The following is a 14,004-nucleotide window of genomic DNA, read 5'->3' on the forward strand; positions in this document are numbered from 1 at the left end:
GTGTTGAGATGCAAATGGACAACTATGGATGACTACACAGACCATCATGGCATCCTTCTGTATGAACACATCAGGAATGCTCAGAGAAAACACCACCCCAGCTCTAAAGGTCACCATGCCCATGAGTGCTGCTGAGTTCAACCTCAAGAGGCTTGGGTGACAACCACTGTAGACACAACGAAAAAATTCCAGGACCCTTCACTTTAGCCATAAGAAGGCTTGGTGACCACTCGATGACCCCAGTTATCTCCATTTACTCTCATGGACTGGAGATAATTTTCCAAATGCCTCAGCAAAGTCCCATGAATGATACTCATTTGAGGCTTGTAATTGGTGGACTGGAGTTCATTGGTACCACACTGCAGCTATGACACACTGTGCTTGAAGGAACTCTATCAAGCATGGGTCAGAATGGAAAGTTTCTGTGTTCTGTTAGGAGCAGGTCTGCTGACTATCAAAAGTTAAGACAGACTGAACATGGCAAAAAGGAACTATCCTAGGAGAGAACCCAGAGTCCAGAATATCAACATGGCAGGAAATGAGAAAAGTAGTGTGTATACTTGGACTTTTCAGGAAAAGCCCAACATGGACCTTAAACATGACATGTTGTCTGTCACTGAATGTGAAGCATGGAGGGGGGGGTCAAGTTTCTAGATGAGATGGCAGTGTGCAGGGAATAAGGGAGAGGGGAACCCTGATTTTCAGGCTGTTATTCTCAATGTGGACCCTGATCCTTGCCCCTGTCCCACTGACTTGAATCCTAGACAGAGTCTACCACTCTCTTAGAGGTCACACATGGGAGAAAAGGGTCAAGACAAATACTGAGAAGGATGCTTGGAGTGAGACTTTCATTTGCTGGACTGGTTCTTCTTCTGACCTTAAGGTCTACAGGAAAGATGAGCTCTCTGCTGGAAGGATAGGAACAAAGTTTTTCCAGGGTTGTTCACTCACAGGATCTCTTCTGAATTGTGTCCTGTGAAGAAACAGGTTTCTCTGAGAGGTTTTCAGTGATAGAGCTGTGATTTATTGGAAGTAACAGAGGCTATATGAAATTTCCAAAATGGTTATTGGTTATAGGATGAATGTACATGATTGGCGTGTGCTGAGGGTCTGAGAGAGCTTCATTTGCATGAAAAGATATTACAGGTTATAGATATGTCTCTATGGCAAAAAATGAAATTAGACCTGTAATTCGGCCATCTTGTTATTACTTCTTCAATAATGGCAGAGATGGGGGTGGTACAGGCTTCTTGGACCTGAATGTGCACACTGGAGAAGGAGGGAACACTCCTAAGTTCTGCTCCTCTCAGAATGTGATTTTCTGGCTTGATCTTAGTATTGGTCTGAACTGGCTCCTTGAATTGTTTTATGTATTATCCCACATTCATGAAAAAGTATTACAAATTCATAAACACTCAGAGAACACCAGTCAGGATCTCATGACCAGAGAAAGACAGGATGATATGGGACCAAAGGAGAGGACATCAGAGCAGACATGGGTTCCTAGGATGTATTACACACAATCCTGCATCCATGTGCTCTCATACCCATGCAGGAGGCAGGGAGGGTGGTGATATGCAGAATGAGTCCCCTCAATCACTACTTTGAAGGAACTCACCTCCATGGTGAGAGGTCATGGCACCAGGAGGTCTGTTACCTGAGGACTAACAGATGATGTGTCACCAGGAGCCTGTGGGTGATCCTGTTGGGCAGAGGACAATTGTCCACAGTCAGTTTTCTCCATGTACCATTTGAGTCCCCAGGAATCACACCCAGGTCACTGTGCTAGGCAGCATTTCTACTGAGCTCCATATCTCACTGCCATACTCTGATTTGTTGTTCATTAATGTAGCATTTTAAAATACTTCAATTACCATAAACTTATAAAATGGTATGACCATGATGGATCATCTTGAGAAATCCACACAGTTTTTATACCATGGCTCTCATGGGTATGGACCTCACCAATTAGACTAGACTAGCTACACAGTCAGCCCCATGCTTCTCCCTGTCTCTTGCTCATGCAGAGCTGGGATTACAATTCCTGCCATATCCCTGATTTACAGTGTGGCTGCTCTAGGTCAACATTAGCCCCTGCTACCCAAGTACACCTTCCTAGCTGAAGCATCTCCCTTGCTCCCTTGCACGCCTCTCATATTAAACTTCCCCAAAGGGGCCCCAACCTTTTGGGGTGACAGTTGATCTGACAGATATTTAGGCTGTGGTTTGGCCAAGCTTGTCCTTAAATTTGTTATGTATTCAAGAATGATTTGAAACTTCTACACACCCTCCTACCTGTGCCTCCCCTCAGTGGTGAATACAGGTGTTCATGATCCTGCTCCTTTGTCTCTCAGTGGACAAAGAACATCATTTTCTGTCTATGACAGGCAAGAACACATTATACCAGATGAAAATCTTTGGCTCAGTGAGGTAAAAATGTCCTCATGGCCATGAGCACTCACCTCCAGATTTCATCTACCTTATCCTGCCTGTCTGAGGTCTCTGAGTAGAAGGTCATCTGGTTACTAACCCACCCAAGGAGGGCCTGGACATGACAAGACTTCCATAAGTCAGCTGCTACACAACATGTTTTTAATACAGCAGGCTCTGGTGGGGTGTAAGGATACCAACTAAGCCCTGTGCTCAGCTGCACTGCTGCCACCTGCTGGCTCCTTAATCCCAAGTCATGATCTGTTCTTGGGACAGGAAGTCTGTGGTTTTGGTGTGCACACAGGGCTTTTGCATATCACAGGACCATGGGGAGTGTCAGCCTGCATGATAGGAATATGAGTGATGCTGAGGGAGTAGCACATGTTTCCCTACCTACCCTACACACCCCAGAATAAATGAGTAAGTATTATTTAAAGTATTATACCCCACATTGGTCATGTGCATACAAGTCTAGATTTGGGAGGAAGAAGACAGAAGCACATGGATCCATTGAGTTTGAAGCTGTATGGTCTATGTATCCAGATTTTAGACAGCAAATGGAGCAGAGTGAAGACTTGTGTCAAAGAATAAACAAACCAAAAAAAAATTCAACAACATGACCATTAAATCCCAGCCAAACCTACAAAAGTCTATGTATCAAACAAAACACCAATCAGTCAAAAACAGAAACAAAAAGTTCATGGTGAACTTGGAGGGTGTTGCTAATTACCATACCTGAGGTTGTCCTCTGCACTTCCACACATGGGACCAAACTGACTTGCACACACATGCACCAGATCTCAAACACATATCATGCAAGGATCCTTTAACATATGGTCTGTTACAACATATTGGCCGTCATCATCCTGACTAAACAAGGCCTCCTTAAGACGAGGCTCAGTGGTTCTTGAGACTCTAGTTCCTGACATTATTCACAGCATTCAGACTCTCTGACTTTATAACTAATTAACTTATCCCATGACAGCAGGGGGAGAAAACAGGCTCAACCCTTCCTGTTTCTCTGTAGATGATCCAATTCCAGAGGCTTCCCTCAGATAACACATACTGCGGGCTCTGTGGGCCCAGCAGATAACCTCATAGATGACAACTGTCCCTGTCTTCTCCGTTCTTGTCACCACTTCCTTACACACACATGAATTGATCTCTCTTCCCTAGTGACAACACAAAGATCCAGGTTGTGTTCACAAATTAACTCCCCCAGGCTAGTGCCGGGACAGAGTGAATAAGCTAGAGAAGGTGGGGGAAGGATGGCAGCTGGTGGTGTAGACCTGGTCCTCAGCCTCAGATGAGCTCCTGCCTGCACCCCTGCCCAGGGGAGTCCCCAGGAAGAGACTCTATACTGTGTTCTAAAGGTACAGTGAGTGGGGCTGGGGAAACAGTTCAGTATACCCCAACATCTGCTGATAGCCAAGGGCAGAGACATTTATAGGTATGTCATCAAGTTTGTGGTCACAGAAACAGAGAAACTCACAGCCCCCTCCTCACGGTTATTATATTTAGCTTAAAACAAACCAAAACCGGGGCTGGGGATTTAGCTCAGTGGTAGAGCGCTTACCTAAGAAGTGCAAGGCCCTGGGTTCCGTCCCCAGCTCTGAAAAAAAGAACCAAAAAAAAAAAAAACAAAAACAAAACAAATAAATGAACAAAAAAATGGAAAGTGTTAATACCCTACCATGTGGGTACATTTAGTAGGATGCAGCAGCAGGAGATTTTCTGACTTTGAGGCCAGACTTTTGTGTACAAAGCAAATTCCAGGACAATCAGATGTATATAATAGAGAAACCCCCTCCTCCAAAACAGAAGAAAACAAAAACAAACATACATAAACTGAAGTATTGCTAGTCATGTTATATTTTATATAAATCTGGAGAGAAGCTAAGTATCATATTCAAGTTCTCCATCTCCAACGAAAAGGGAGCTAAGTGAGGGCCTTTTTTCATGACACACTTTACTGATTTCAGTGTTGTTAAGCTTTGTTGTTGATTTAAAGACAAAATCCCATGTAGCCCAGGCTGGCCTAAACTCAAGAAGTACCAAGAATAGCCTCTAATTCTGTGGTTCTCAAACTTCTTAATGCTATGACATCTCTTCATGTTGAGGTGACTCCTATCATAGAATTATTTCATTGGTATTTCATGACTGTAATTTACTACAGTTATGATCATAATATAAACATCTGATATTCAGGATATCAGAAATGTGACTCCTGTGAAAACGTTCTCCTAGCTTCAAAGAGGAGGTGACCCATATGTTGAGAATCTGTGTTAAAATTGATAATATTTCCATCACTACCTGTCAATTGTTGGGATGACAGGAATGGTATGATCTCCAATTTCTTTTAGTCCTTTTTCTTACTCATCAGTTCAGTCTAGGGAACATAAATTCCAAACACTTGTCACCAGGGCAGAAGCCAATATCTACTTACTAGTTGGAACATAATGTTCCCTTTTGGCAGATCAGAGACACAGGCTGCCTAAGTGTATACAACCTGAGCTTAAGCACATATGTAGAGATGAGGATGTTGTCTCTGTAAGTCTTTGCTCTGGGCTTATCTCTCAATTTTCCCTCTTATTCAATGGAAAAAGACCTGAGAAGTCACATGGCCATTTGAACAAGTATATTAAGGCTCCTTCTTTCCGGTGCATGAGACTCCTTGAGATGACTGGACAGACCGGCATCTTGGAAGCCTTCTGTATAAAAACATCAGGAATGCCCAATAACACCATGCCCATGAGAGCTGCTGAGTTCAGTCTCAGGGGCTAGGATGCAGTCACAACCACAGTAGACATCTCACAGCTGTTCCAGGACACTTCACATTAGTGACACCAGTTTTAGTGATCTCATCATGACCCCAAATATCTCCAGCTTGTCTCATGGCATTGGGAACAGCTTCCCAATGACAAAAGAAAGGCCCATGAATGATATTCATTTGAGGCTTGTGATTGGAGACCTGGAGCTGTATCCATACCTCTTCATTTATGGCTCACTATGGTTGGTAGATCTCTATCGAGCATGGCCATAAAATTCTTCTGTCATGAGAAGCATGGTTTCATTCCTTCTGGGTCACTGTGGATGGTTTGCTGTGTACCTGCAAATTTTTATTATAAGGTGACCTGCTGACTATCAAACATTAGGACAGACTGGACTTGGGACAAATTTCCCATTTTAGGAGAGAATCGAGAGTGCAGAACGTCAGCATGACAGGAAATGAGAAAGTGAGTATATACAGTTGGGCTTGTGAGTAAAGAAAGCGCAATATGTGAGCCAAGCAGGTCATGCTCTGACACCTGACGTGAAGCATGTGGGGAGGACGGGTGGGCTCTGGATGAGATGTCAGCATCCAGAGAGTAGGAAGAAGAGAACTCTGATTCTCAGGCTGTGGGTTTCAATGAAAACCATGGCGCTTACATCTATCCCAGTGACTTGCACCCTAGACACAGTCTACACTCTCTAAGAAGTGTCAGGAAGGGAAAAGGATGGGGGCTCAGGAGACACACTGAGATGGATTGCTGGGAGTAAGATATTTATTAAAAGTGTCAATAACTCCATGAGCAGAGAGAGAACAGAACAGTCAGGCTCTCAGGCCCAGAGACACACAGGAGGACCTTGGTTCCAAGGGGAGGGTATCCGAGCCCCCATGGCAGAAGTGGGGGTTATCCAAGAATGATTTTCACAGGAGAATCCTGCAGCCATTAGCTCTGACTCCCAACGAGAAGACATGGAAGGCTGTGGGATGCAGGGCGTGTAATCACCAACAACTACTTTGATGTAAACTTGCCTCCCTGGTGAGAGATCCTAGCACTGGAGAGCCTGTTATTTAAGGAATAATAGATTATTTGTCACCATGATCTGGTGGCCAACCATGAAACACAGATGACAGTGTACTCTGTGTACCATTGGGGTCCCCAGAAATCATTTCCAGGTCAATGGGCTAGGCAGCAGACTCCATTTCCGACTGAGCTATCTCCCTGGCATATACTACTTTTCTTCCTTCATGTGTAATTTAAAATATTTCAGGTAACATCAATTTGGAAAATATTATGTCCATGATTCATCACCTTGAGCAATCTCCCTCGTTTTTAAAATCACATTCTTTCACAGGCCTGAACCTCACCAGTTGTTCTAGACTAGGTGTTCAGCCAACCTGTCTCTGCCTGTCTCCTGCTTGACCAGGGTTGGAATTGCAAATTCCTGCCACATCCCTGGGTGCAAGCTCCTGATCCATGAAACTCAGGCCCTTGTACCCCTGTGCCATGCGTTTCTGACTGAATCATCGCTCAGGCTCCCTTCCATGCCTCTCATAAAGGACTTCCAAGCAGCTCTTCATGTGTCCCTTGAGATGACAGGCACTCACCTTACTAGGGTTTAGTCTTTACTCTGCTGGCCTGTAGGAGAAGAAACTATGTCACTGGGTCAGCCACACTGGTTCTCATTCCTGCCTCTCAGCTGTTCTCTGTGTGCACACAACAGGAGGGGACCAGAGCATCACACATGTCTGCAACATCCAGGTAGGCACAGGTCTGAGAATACGCAGGACCTGACACCAGGAGTCAGCCTACTTTCTGTATAACACAGCATGTCAGATGACTACTAGTGAACTCAACCATATCCTGTCTCCCTTTCAGTCCTTTTCCCTACTCTACTTTCTTGACACATCTCTGCCTTCTCTGCTCTGCACTCACTGTGTCTCCCTCTTGCCTCCCTGAAATCTTGCTTTCTAGCTGTCCCTCTCACTGTAGGCTGCTGCAACCTGCAGTTTGAGACTCAGGGATATAATCCCAGTCAGACTTCTGCAGTCGTTCAGTCTGCTGCTCTTCCACCTCTCAGTTCTTCTACTTACACTGACAGAGGCCAGAGCCTGTCTGAAACAGTGGGATGCACATTTAAATGTTCATTTGTAAACTTCCATTACACTCCACCATCTATGCATCTATATCCATATCCTGCAGTCCCAATGGCTTTAAATCAACTCTGACCTCACTTCACATGTAGGTCTTGTGTTGGGTGTACAAGAAATTTGGAGCCCAGCGGCCTAAGGCTTCCTATGTAACTGTAGATAGACTTGAACTCCTGATTCCCTTCTATGGATTTCCCAAGGGCTGAAATTATTTTGTACCCCTCTTTGTCCCCATTTTTATTTCTTAGAGTACCCATGAATATTTGAAGACAAATAATTTGTTTATGCAAAAATGTAATGGGATTTTGCAAAAGAACATTGTATTTTCAAGTGTGTGTGTGTGTGTCTGTTTGTGTGTTGTGTATGTATGTGTGTGTTCTCCAGGGACATAACATATAAAATTTTCTGTTCTGAAAATTTGCTTGAATTTAGAGTACTTCCCTAAACTTTTCGTAAAATTTACTATGAACAGGGCATAACCACATGTGAATATTTGCAAATGTGAACACTCATGTGCTGCTGGAAGACAACCTTGGGTATTTTCCTTTAGGAGCTGTCCTCTCTGGATTGTGAGGCAGCAAAGTCATTGGTCTCATGCAGTACATAAGGTGGCCAGCACAGCCTCAGGGATCCTAGCGCACCAGTCTGTCCTAGCATCTGATAACTCTTTATATGACTCCTGGGATGATGCTCATGTGACTGTTTGTGGAAAAATCACTTCAAGTGAGACACTTCAATGGGTGTTTCATGATTTCGCTGAGGAGGGTGAGATTTCTAGTGTCCAACTCTTGCTTGTTGTAGTGTTAAGTTCTCCATACACATTTCTTTCTCTTTCTGTGTCCATTTATTTCCATTTTACTTACACATGCCAAGTCAAAGTGGTGTCTCTACTTATACATATCACTTCCTGTAACGTGTTGTCTGCAAAAGCTGGTCTACCCTCATTTCTTCTACACCAGACACAGTTCTTCCAGATGAACAGTCAGCCCCTGAGGTTCCTACATGGCTACTTGAATTCCTTAGGAGCAGGTGCTTTGTTCATCTGCATTTGCTCCTCTGATTTCCAAGTGGTCAGCAAGGACAGCAGGTTCCATGCAGTTCTTGAGGAGTTCAGGCAAATTTCCCTCCTCCTGCTCTCTTTAATGTTCCCTGCCCTTCTCCATCTCCCACAGCTAAGAACATTCCCCGTGGGGAAGCTCGGTTGAGGCCTCTCCTGGACCACTTACCTTTGCTTCCACCACAGGAAGATCACCCATCCATAGAGGGGGATGATGACCACAACTTTGGACATGACCATCCCAACCATGGCTCCCAATTTCAGCAGTGAAGGATTCCTCTGGCCCCTTGTGTCCTCCAGACCAGCTGTGGGGACGGCAGAGGGGATGATGGAGGGGCTCACCACGGTAGTACTGGGAGCTATGGAGAGAAGAAAAGTGAGAAAATCCTCTGTGGATGAAGTGAGGAATGGGTGAGTATCACACCTTGTCTCCTCAGTTGGATGTGGGATGCAGAACAGCTGTTAGAAGTTCACACAAGGAAGGGAACACATGCTTAAGGCTGAGACTCCAGAAGAGTAAGCTCAGATGCACAGTCCCCAAGTGTCCTGGCTGTGTGTTCACTAATTTTCATTGGGTCACACATAACTACGTTAGAAAAATTCGGCGATGTTTTTTTTCCACTCAATATATGTAACATACAGATATGGTTAGTTCATAGTGAGTTTGCTGCTTGGACACAAGAACCTGAGTTTGGTCTCCAATATCAATATCAAGAACCTGGTGAAGGGTGCATGACCCTTGCTCCTAGCCCAAGAGACAGAGGCAGGCAGAGCCCTGTGAGTGGACAGGTAACCTGGTCTATGTGTCTAGTTCTGTGTCAAACAGAGCCAAGTGATGTAATCCGAGAGCTGAGGAGGTGGAGACAGACTTGTGCCTGGGGCTCACTGGCCTGCCAACCTAGATTCCATGAAAAACTTAAAGCCAGTGAGAGAGCCTGTCCCCCAAAAGAAGGTCGATGAGAACTTAGGCTTTCCTGTAGCCACTACATACATAAATATATGTACAAACACACACACACACACACACACACACACACACACACACACACACACATGCACTTGCCATACACACTGAATATGCCAAAATGTGAAACAGAAAAAACACAATTTTAGCTTTTCGTGTGCAGCTCTGTCCAGGGCAGAATACATTCCTTTGCTTTACACACATAACTGAGAAAATTTTTCCCAATATTTACCTATTTCCGAATTCTAAACCAGGGGTACTTGACCTGTACGTAATTATCCCAACATGGATTACATATCAGGTATCACATATTTCAGGTATTTGTTGTGATTCATAAAAATAGGATAATTAAAATTATGAAGTAGCAATGATATACTTTTAGGCATGTGGGTACCCAGAACATGAAGAACTTTATAAAAGATTTGCACCTTTAGGAAATTAGAGAATGACTGAACTAGACACATACATAAAATGGCTCCTTTCTCTCTAAGTCCAGGCAGCAGTTATCAAACCCTACCACAGGTCACCATGGTAGCTGTGGCCTGCACAGATACCTGCTCTGTGCACATCAACCCATATTTTGGCTTAGGACAGTCAAGAGGCACCTCAGGATGTTGTGGCACATGCTGTACTGCCCACAATCAGTAGGCAGAGGCAAGGCAGATTGCTGTGAGTTCGAGACCAGATTGATCTATATTGTGAGTATTGGAAAAGCCAGGGCTACAAGCTGAGAAACTGATATAAAATAAATAAACAAGATAAAAAGAAAACAGGAAATAAAGAAGTACTCACATTTACAAAAATGTGTGGTTATGGGGAGCAACAAAGAAAGGTTGAAGGAAACAATGCAGCAACACACAGGACCCAGATTCTCTTGGTCCCTATGCAGGAACACAAGTCACTACAATGGGCTCAGGGCTCCCAATCCAGGGGACTCCAGTTCCTTCAGCATCAGAGGGGCTGTAGGGATCAGAAGACAGAGCAGCCACATCATGGAAACGGAAACACTTTCTTAATCATTTTCTAATGACTGAAGGGACTGGGGAGAGAAGATAGGTGTGTCCTGGGGAACTATGAGGTGAAATGAGGGACTATGGTGACATGTGGCAGTTACAGTTAGACCTGAGAACACCAGAACATCCAATGGCCCCTACTCTATGTTCTGTGCTGACATTGGAGCTATGTGAGGATGCTGCACATAGGTACCAACTAGAGCCCTGCCACAGAAACAAGAGAGTCAGCTCCATCCTGGAGAATTATATTCACCTTGAGGTCACAGGTGAAAGTGGACAGGACTGTAGTTAGTTTTGGGACAATAAGGGTGTGAACTATGGGTTACTGAAGCCTAGAGTCCTGTCTGATTCTGTTTGAGCAGAGGATGACAGACATAGGAGGCAGCAAAGACTTCTCCCAACTGCAAGGAAAGATGCTGGTGGCAGATGTTTGGGCAGAGCTGACGGAAAGGAATATGAAAGGAAGCTCAGAGTTTTGGACCCTGATGTGATATCTAGGGAACAAGGAAGCCACAGGTGTCAAAGCCTGAGTCATGGTGACTCACCATGAATGATGATGAGTTGGGTTCCAGCTACAGACTGCCACGACTTCATGCCTTCAGTTGTTTGCAGAGAAACTCTGCTGATATATCTGGCCTGGTCATTCTCCTTTAAGTTCAGGATTCTGAGGACACCAGATGTCTGACCCTGTGTCCAATTCACAATAACCCGGCCCTTAAAATGTTCATGAAGGAAAGCCAAGGTGGAGTTGTAGATGAATTCCCCATGGAAGTCCTTCCATCTCCAGGCTATGCTCATCTGAGGATCCTTGGCCAACTCCCAGGGGAAGTAGAAGGAGAAGGGGATCTCGATGGAGCTGCCCTGGACTCCAGAGAGGACAGCTGGTTGGTTGACACCAAAGTCATTTACCCTTGTGTATCCTGCTGAGTTCCCTGGGAAGGACAGGGAGAGTCTGAAGCCACTGCAGGGATTTAAAAGTCAACCCTGAGCATCCTGAGCCTTCATCTGAAGGGAGGGGTGGGACACAGGGCAGGACTGTCGCTATGGCTGGGGGACAAGAAAAAGAGGGAAGGGTTGGGTTGTCCTCACTCTGAAGGCTGAGCTCTTAGGAAAGAGAGGCCTGGCTGGCTCCCCTACCAGACACTCTACACAAGACACCCACTTTTCCCAGCCATTCTGTCCCTATCTCTGGTTCAGTCCCTGCTAATGAGGTCCCCACCACTCACCAGTGTGCAGACATGATGCCGACAGCAAAATAAGGAGTTGAGGCATAGCCAGATTCCTTCCAGGAAGTGAGACCAGCAGGGCCATCAGGCAGTCAAGGTTGCCCTGTCTAGGGACACTGGGGCACTCAGCAGTCCAGAGAGAATCAGGGTAAATAAAAACACATGCTCAGACATTCTCAAGTGGACGACTGAGTTTGACAGGACCATCTCCACCTCTGTGTGGCCAGCAACTTCCTTTATTGATCTGGTTTCTTCTTTTCCGATGTTGCAAAAGATCCACCCTTGTGGTTACTGACAACATGGCAGTGTTCTTGGACCCAGCCCACACTTTTTGTTGGGAGACATATCCTAGCCCTTGGCATAGCTGGCTCTCCTCTCTTCCACCTTGACTGTCTACCTTATCTACACTATTGCATTTCCTAAGTAGTTTGTAATCTCTCTGCCCCTTTCCTCTATATTTCCTCTATTCCTTCACTCCCCCTCCTCAATCTCTTTTATATTATGTCCCCCACTGTGGCAGTAAAAAAATTTTTTAAAAGGTTTCTTTTATACCACATTAGTGCCAGCGCCATAGGGCCACATGGTTATCTGTTGGATATTTTCATTTCAGTCAACAAAACTTCTCACACACTATGTTCCATCCCATATCACACAGACAATGGCTACTCTCTGCATCTAGCAACAATCTCTCCACCCATCTAGTTCCCAAGACAGGTTGACACAGTGCCAGACATACACATCCCGATTCCATGGTAGCCCAGTGTGTCCAGTCACCACACAATCTCTTGAACTCAATTAAATCACCACATGAAAGAACACACAACATAATAACCTCTGATCCAATTGATAAGATATAAATGCCCACCTAAATAAGATATAATTTGCTCATCTAGACACATAAACTCCTATACACATCCATCCCTTAAGAATAGTCATGGCAAAGTCAGGTGTGGAAAGCAGCCTGAGCTGCGGCGATGGTGGCAGCAGCGGCAGAGACCAGTAGCGCCTGGATCTGAGACCCAAAGGGAATGTGGGGCGATGGTGACGGCGGCGACCTGGTGACAGCGCGAGAGGTACTAAGTGTAACATGTGTGCGTGAATATAAGCTAGTCGTTCTTGGCTCAGGAGGTGTTGTGAAGTTGGCTCTGACTGTACAGTTCAAGGAATTTTTGTTGAAAAATATGATCCTATGATAGAAGATTCTTATAGAAAGCAAGTTGAAGGAGATGCACAGCAGTGTATGCTTGAAATCCTGGATACTGCAGGAACGGAGCAGTTTACAGCCATGAGAGATCTGTACATGAAGAACAGACAAGGCTTTGTGTTGGTTTACTCCATCACAGCACAGTCGACATTTAATGACTTACAGGATCTAAGAGAGAAGATTCTTTGGGTTAAAGACACTGACAATGTTCCAGAGATTCTGCTTGGTAATAAATGCGACTTGGAAGGTGAAAGCGTTGTAGGAAAGGAACAAGGTCAGAACCTAGCAAGACAGTGGAACAACTGCATTCTTAGAATCCTCTGCAAAGTCCAAAATAAATGTTAATGAGATCTTTTATGACCTAGTGTGGCAAATTAACAGAAAAACCCTGGTGCCTGGAAAGGCCCGCAGAAAGTCATCATGTCAGCTGCTTTAATGTACTGAATACATTGTAGCTCTGAGCCAGGTCTGAAGAACTGTTGCCCAATTCAACAGTGCCAGCATTCCAACTTTGTTAAACCTACCAACATCTTAAATGGACTTTCCCGCGGTGGTACCCTGTAAGAGGCGGATGAAAGCTACTCCATCAGTTTGCACATTCTAATCACTTTCCAGTATCACGAGAGGTTTTTACTTATATGATAGTTCTAGAGTATGCAGCTGGTAAAACCAGAGGCTACATCCAGTATTACTGCTAAGAGACATTCTTCATCCACCAATGTTGTACATGTATGAAAATGGTGTACTGTATACTTTAGCACACCCATACTTTGTATTGGAGAGTACAATAATGTAAATCCTAAAAGCACCACTATTTTAGCATCATAAAAGAAAGTCCAAAGAGCTCCTATATAGACTACTCCAGATAACTTTGCTTCTTTGATACTCGTAGCTTACTGTAATTTTATTAAATTCAAGGTCATTATCATTGTATTATACAAGATAAGCGCTTTGATTAACACAGCTATATAGGGTTTTTTTATTTTTTCAAAAACCTGTGGAGACAGTGATCTTGTCTTTAAAATATGATACTCCTTTCAGTAAATGTCTTAGATTAAAGACATTGCCTTTAATATCTGTTGGGAAGGAAATGTCCAGACTTTTCAAATCTCCTTATTATATGTTTCCTTCTTTGTTTACATAGGGAACAATGTTTATAGTTGTCTGTACAGTGGGCATCTACAACAAGAAG

At 44.3% G+C, this 14,004-nt stretch overlaps 1 protein-coding gene and 1 pseudogene across 1 annotated transcript; one reads left to right on the forward strand and one right to left on the reverse strand.

Moving 5' to 3' along the window:
* Positions 1-5,958: 5,958 nt before the first annotated feature.
* LOC148002251 (paired immunoglobulin-like type 2 receptor beta) lies at positions 5,959-11,833 on the reverse strand. Its single transcript, XM_087579704.1, has 4 exons — positions 11,609-11,833; positions 8,575-8,764; positions 6,806-6,836; positions 5,959-6,261 (listed from the first exon to the last, which is right to left on the reverse strand). The coding sequence occupies exons 1-3, from the start codon at positions 11,691-11,693 to the stop codon at positions 6,824-6,826; spliced, it is 288 nt and encodes a 95-aa protein (XP_087435830.1). The 5' UTR covers positions 11,694-11,833; the 3' UTR covers positions 5,959-6,261; positions 6,806-6,823.
* An 803-nt stretch (positions 11,834-12,636) lies between these two features.
* Rap1b-ps3 (RAP1B, member of RAS oncogene family, pseudogene 3) lies at positions 12,637-13,784 on the forward strand (annotated as a pseudogene).
* Positions 13,785-14,004: the final 220 nt, after the last annotated feature.

Source organism: Rattus norvegicus, chromosome 12, assembly GCF_021556685.1.
Source record: "Rattus norvegicus strain SHRSP/BbbUtx chromosome 12, alternate assembly SHRSP_T2T, whole genome shotgun sequence".
Taxonomy (NCBI): domain Eukaryota; kingdom Metazoa; phylum Chordata; class Mammalia; order Rodentia; family Muridae; genus Rattus; species Rattus norvegicus.

Bases quoted from the DNA above. Each gene is read 5' to 3' on its own strand.
- LOC148002251 (XM_087579704.1), bottom strand. From the start codon at position 11,693: ATGGCCCTGCTGGTCTCACTTCCTGGAAGGAATCTGGCTATGCCTCAA. The intron at 8,765-11,608 runs GTGAGTGGTGGG...TTCTCTCCATAG, and splicing joins GGCATCATGTCTGCACACTG to CTCCCAGTACTACCGTGGTG.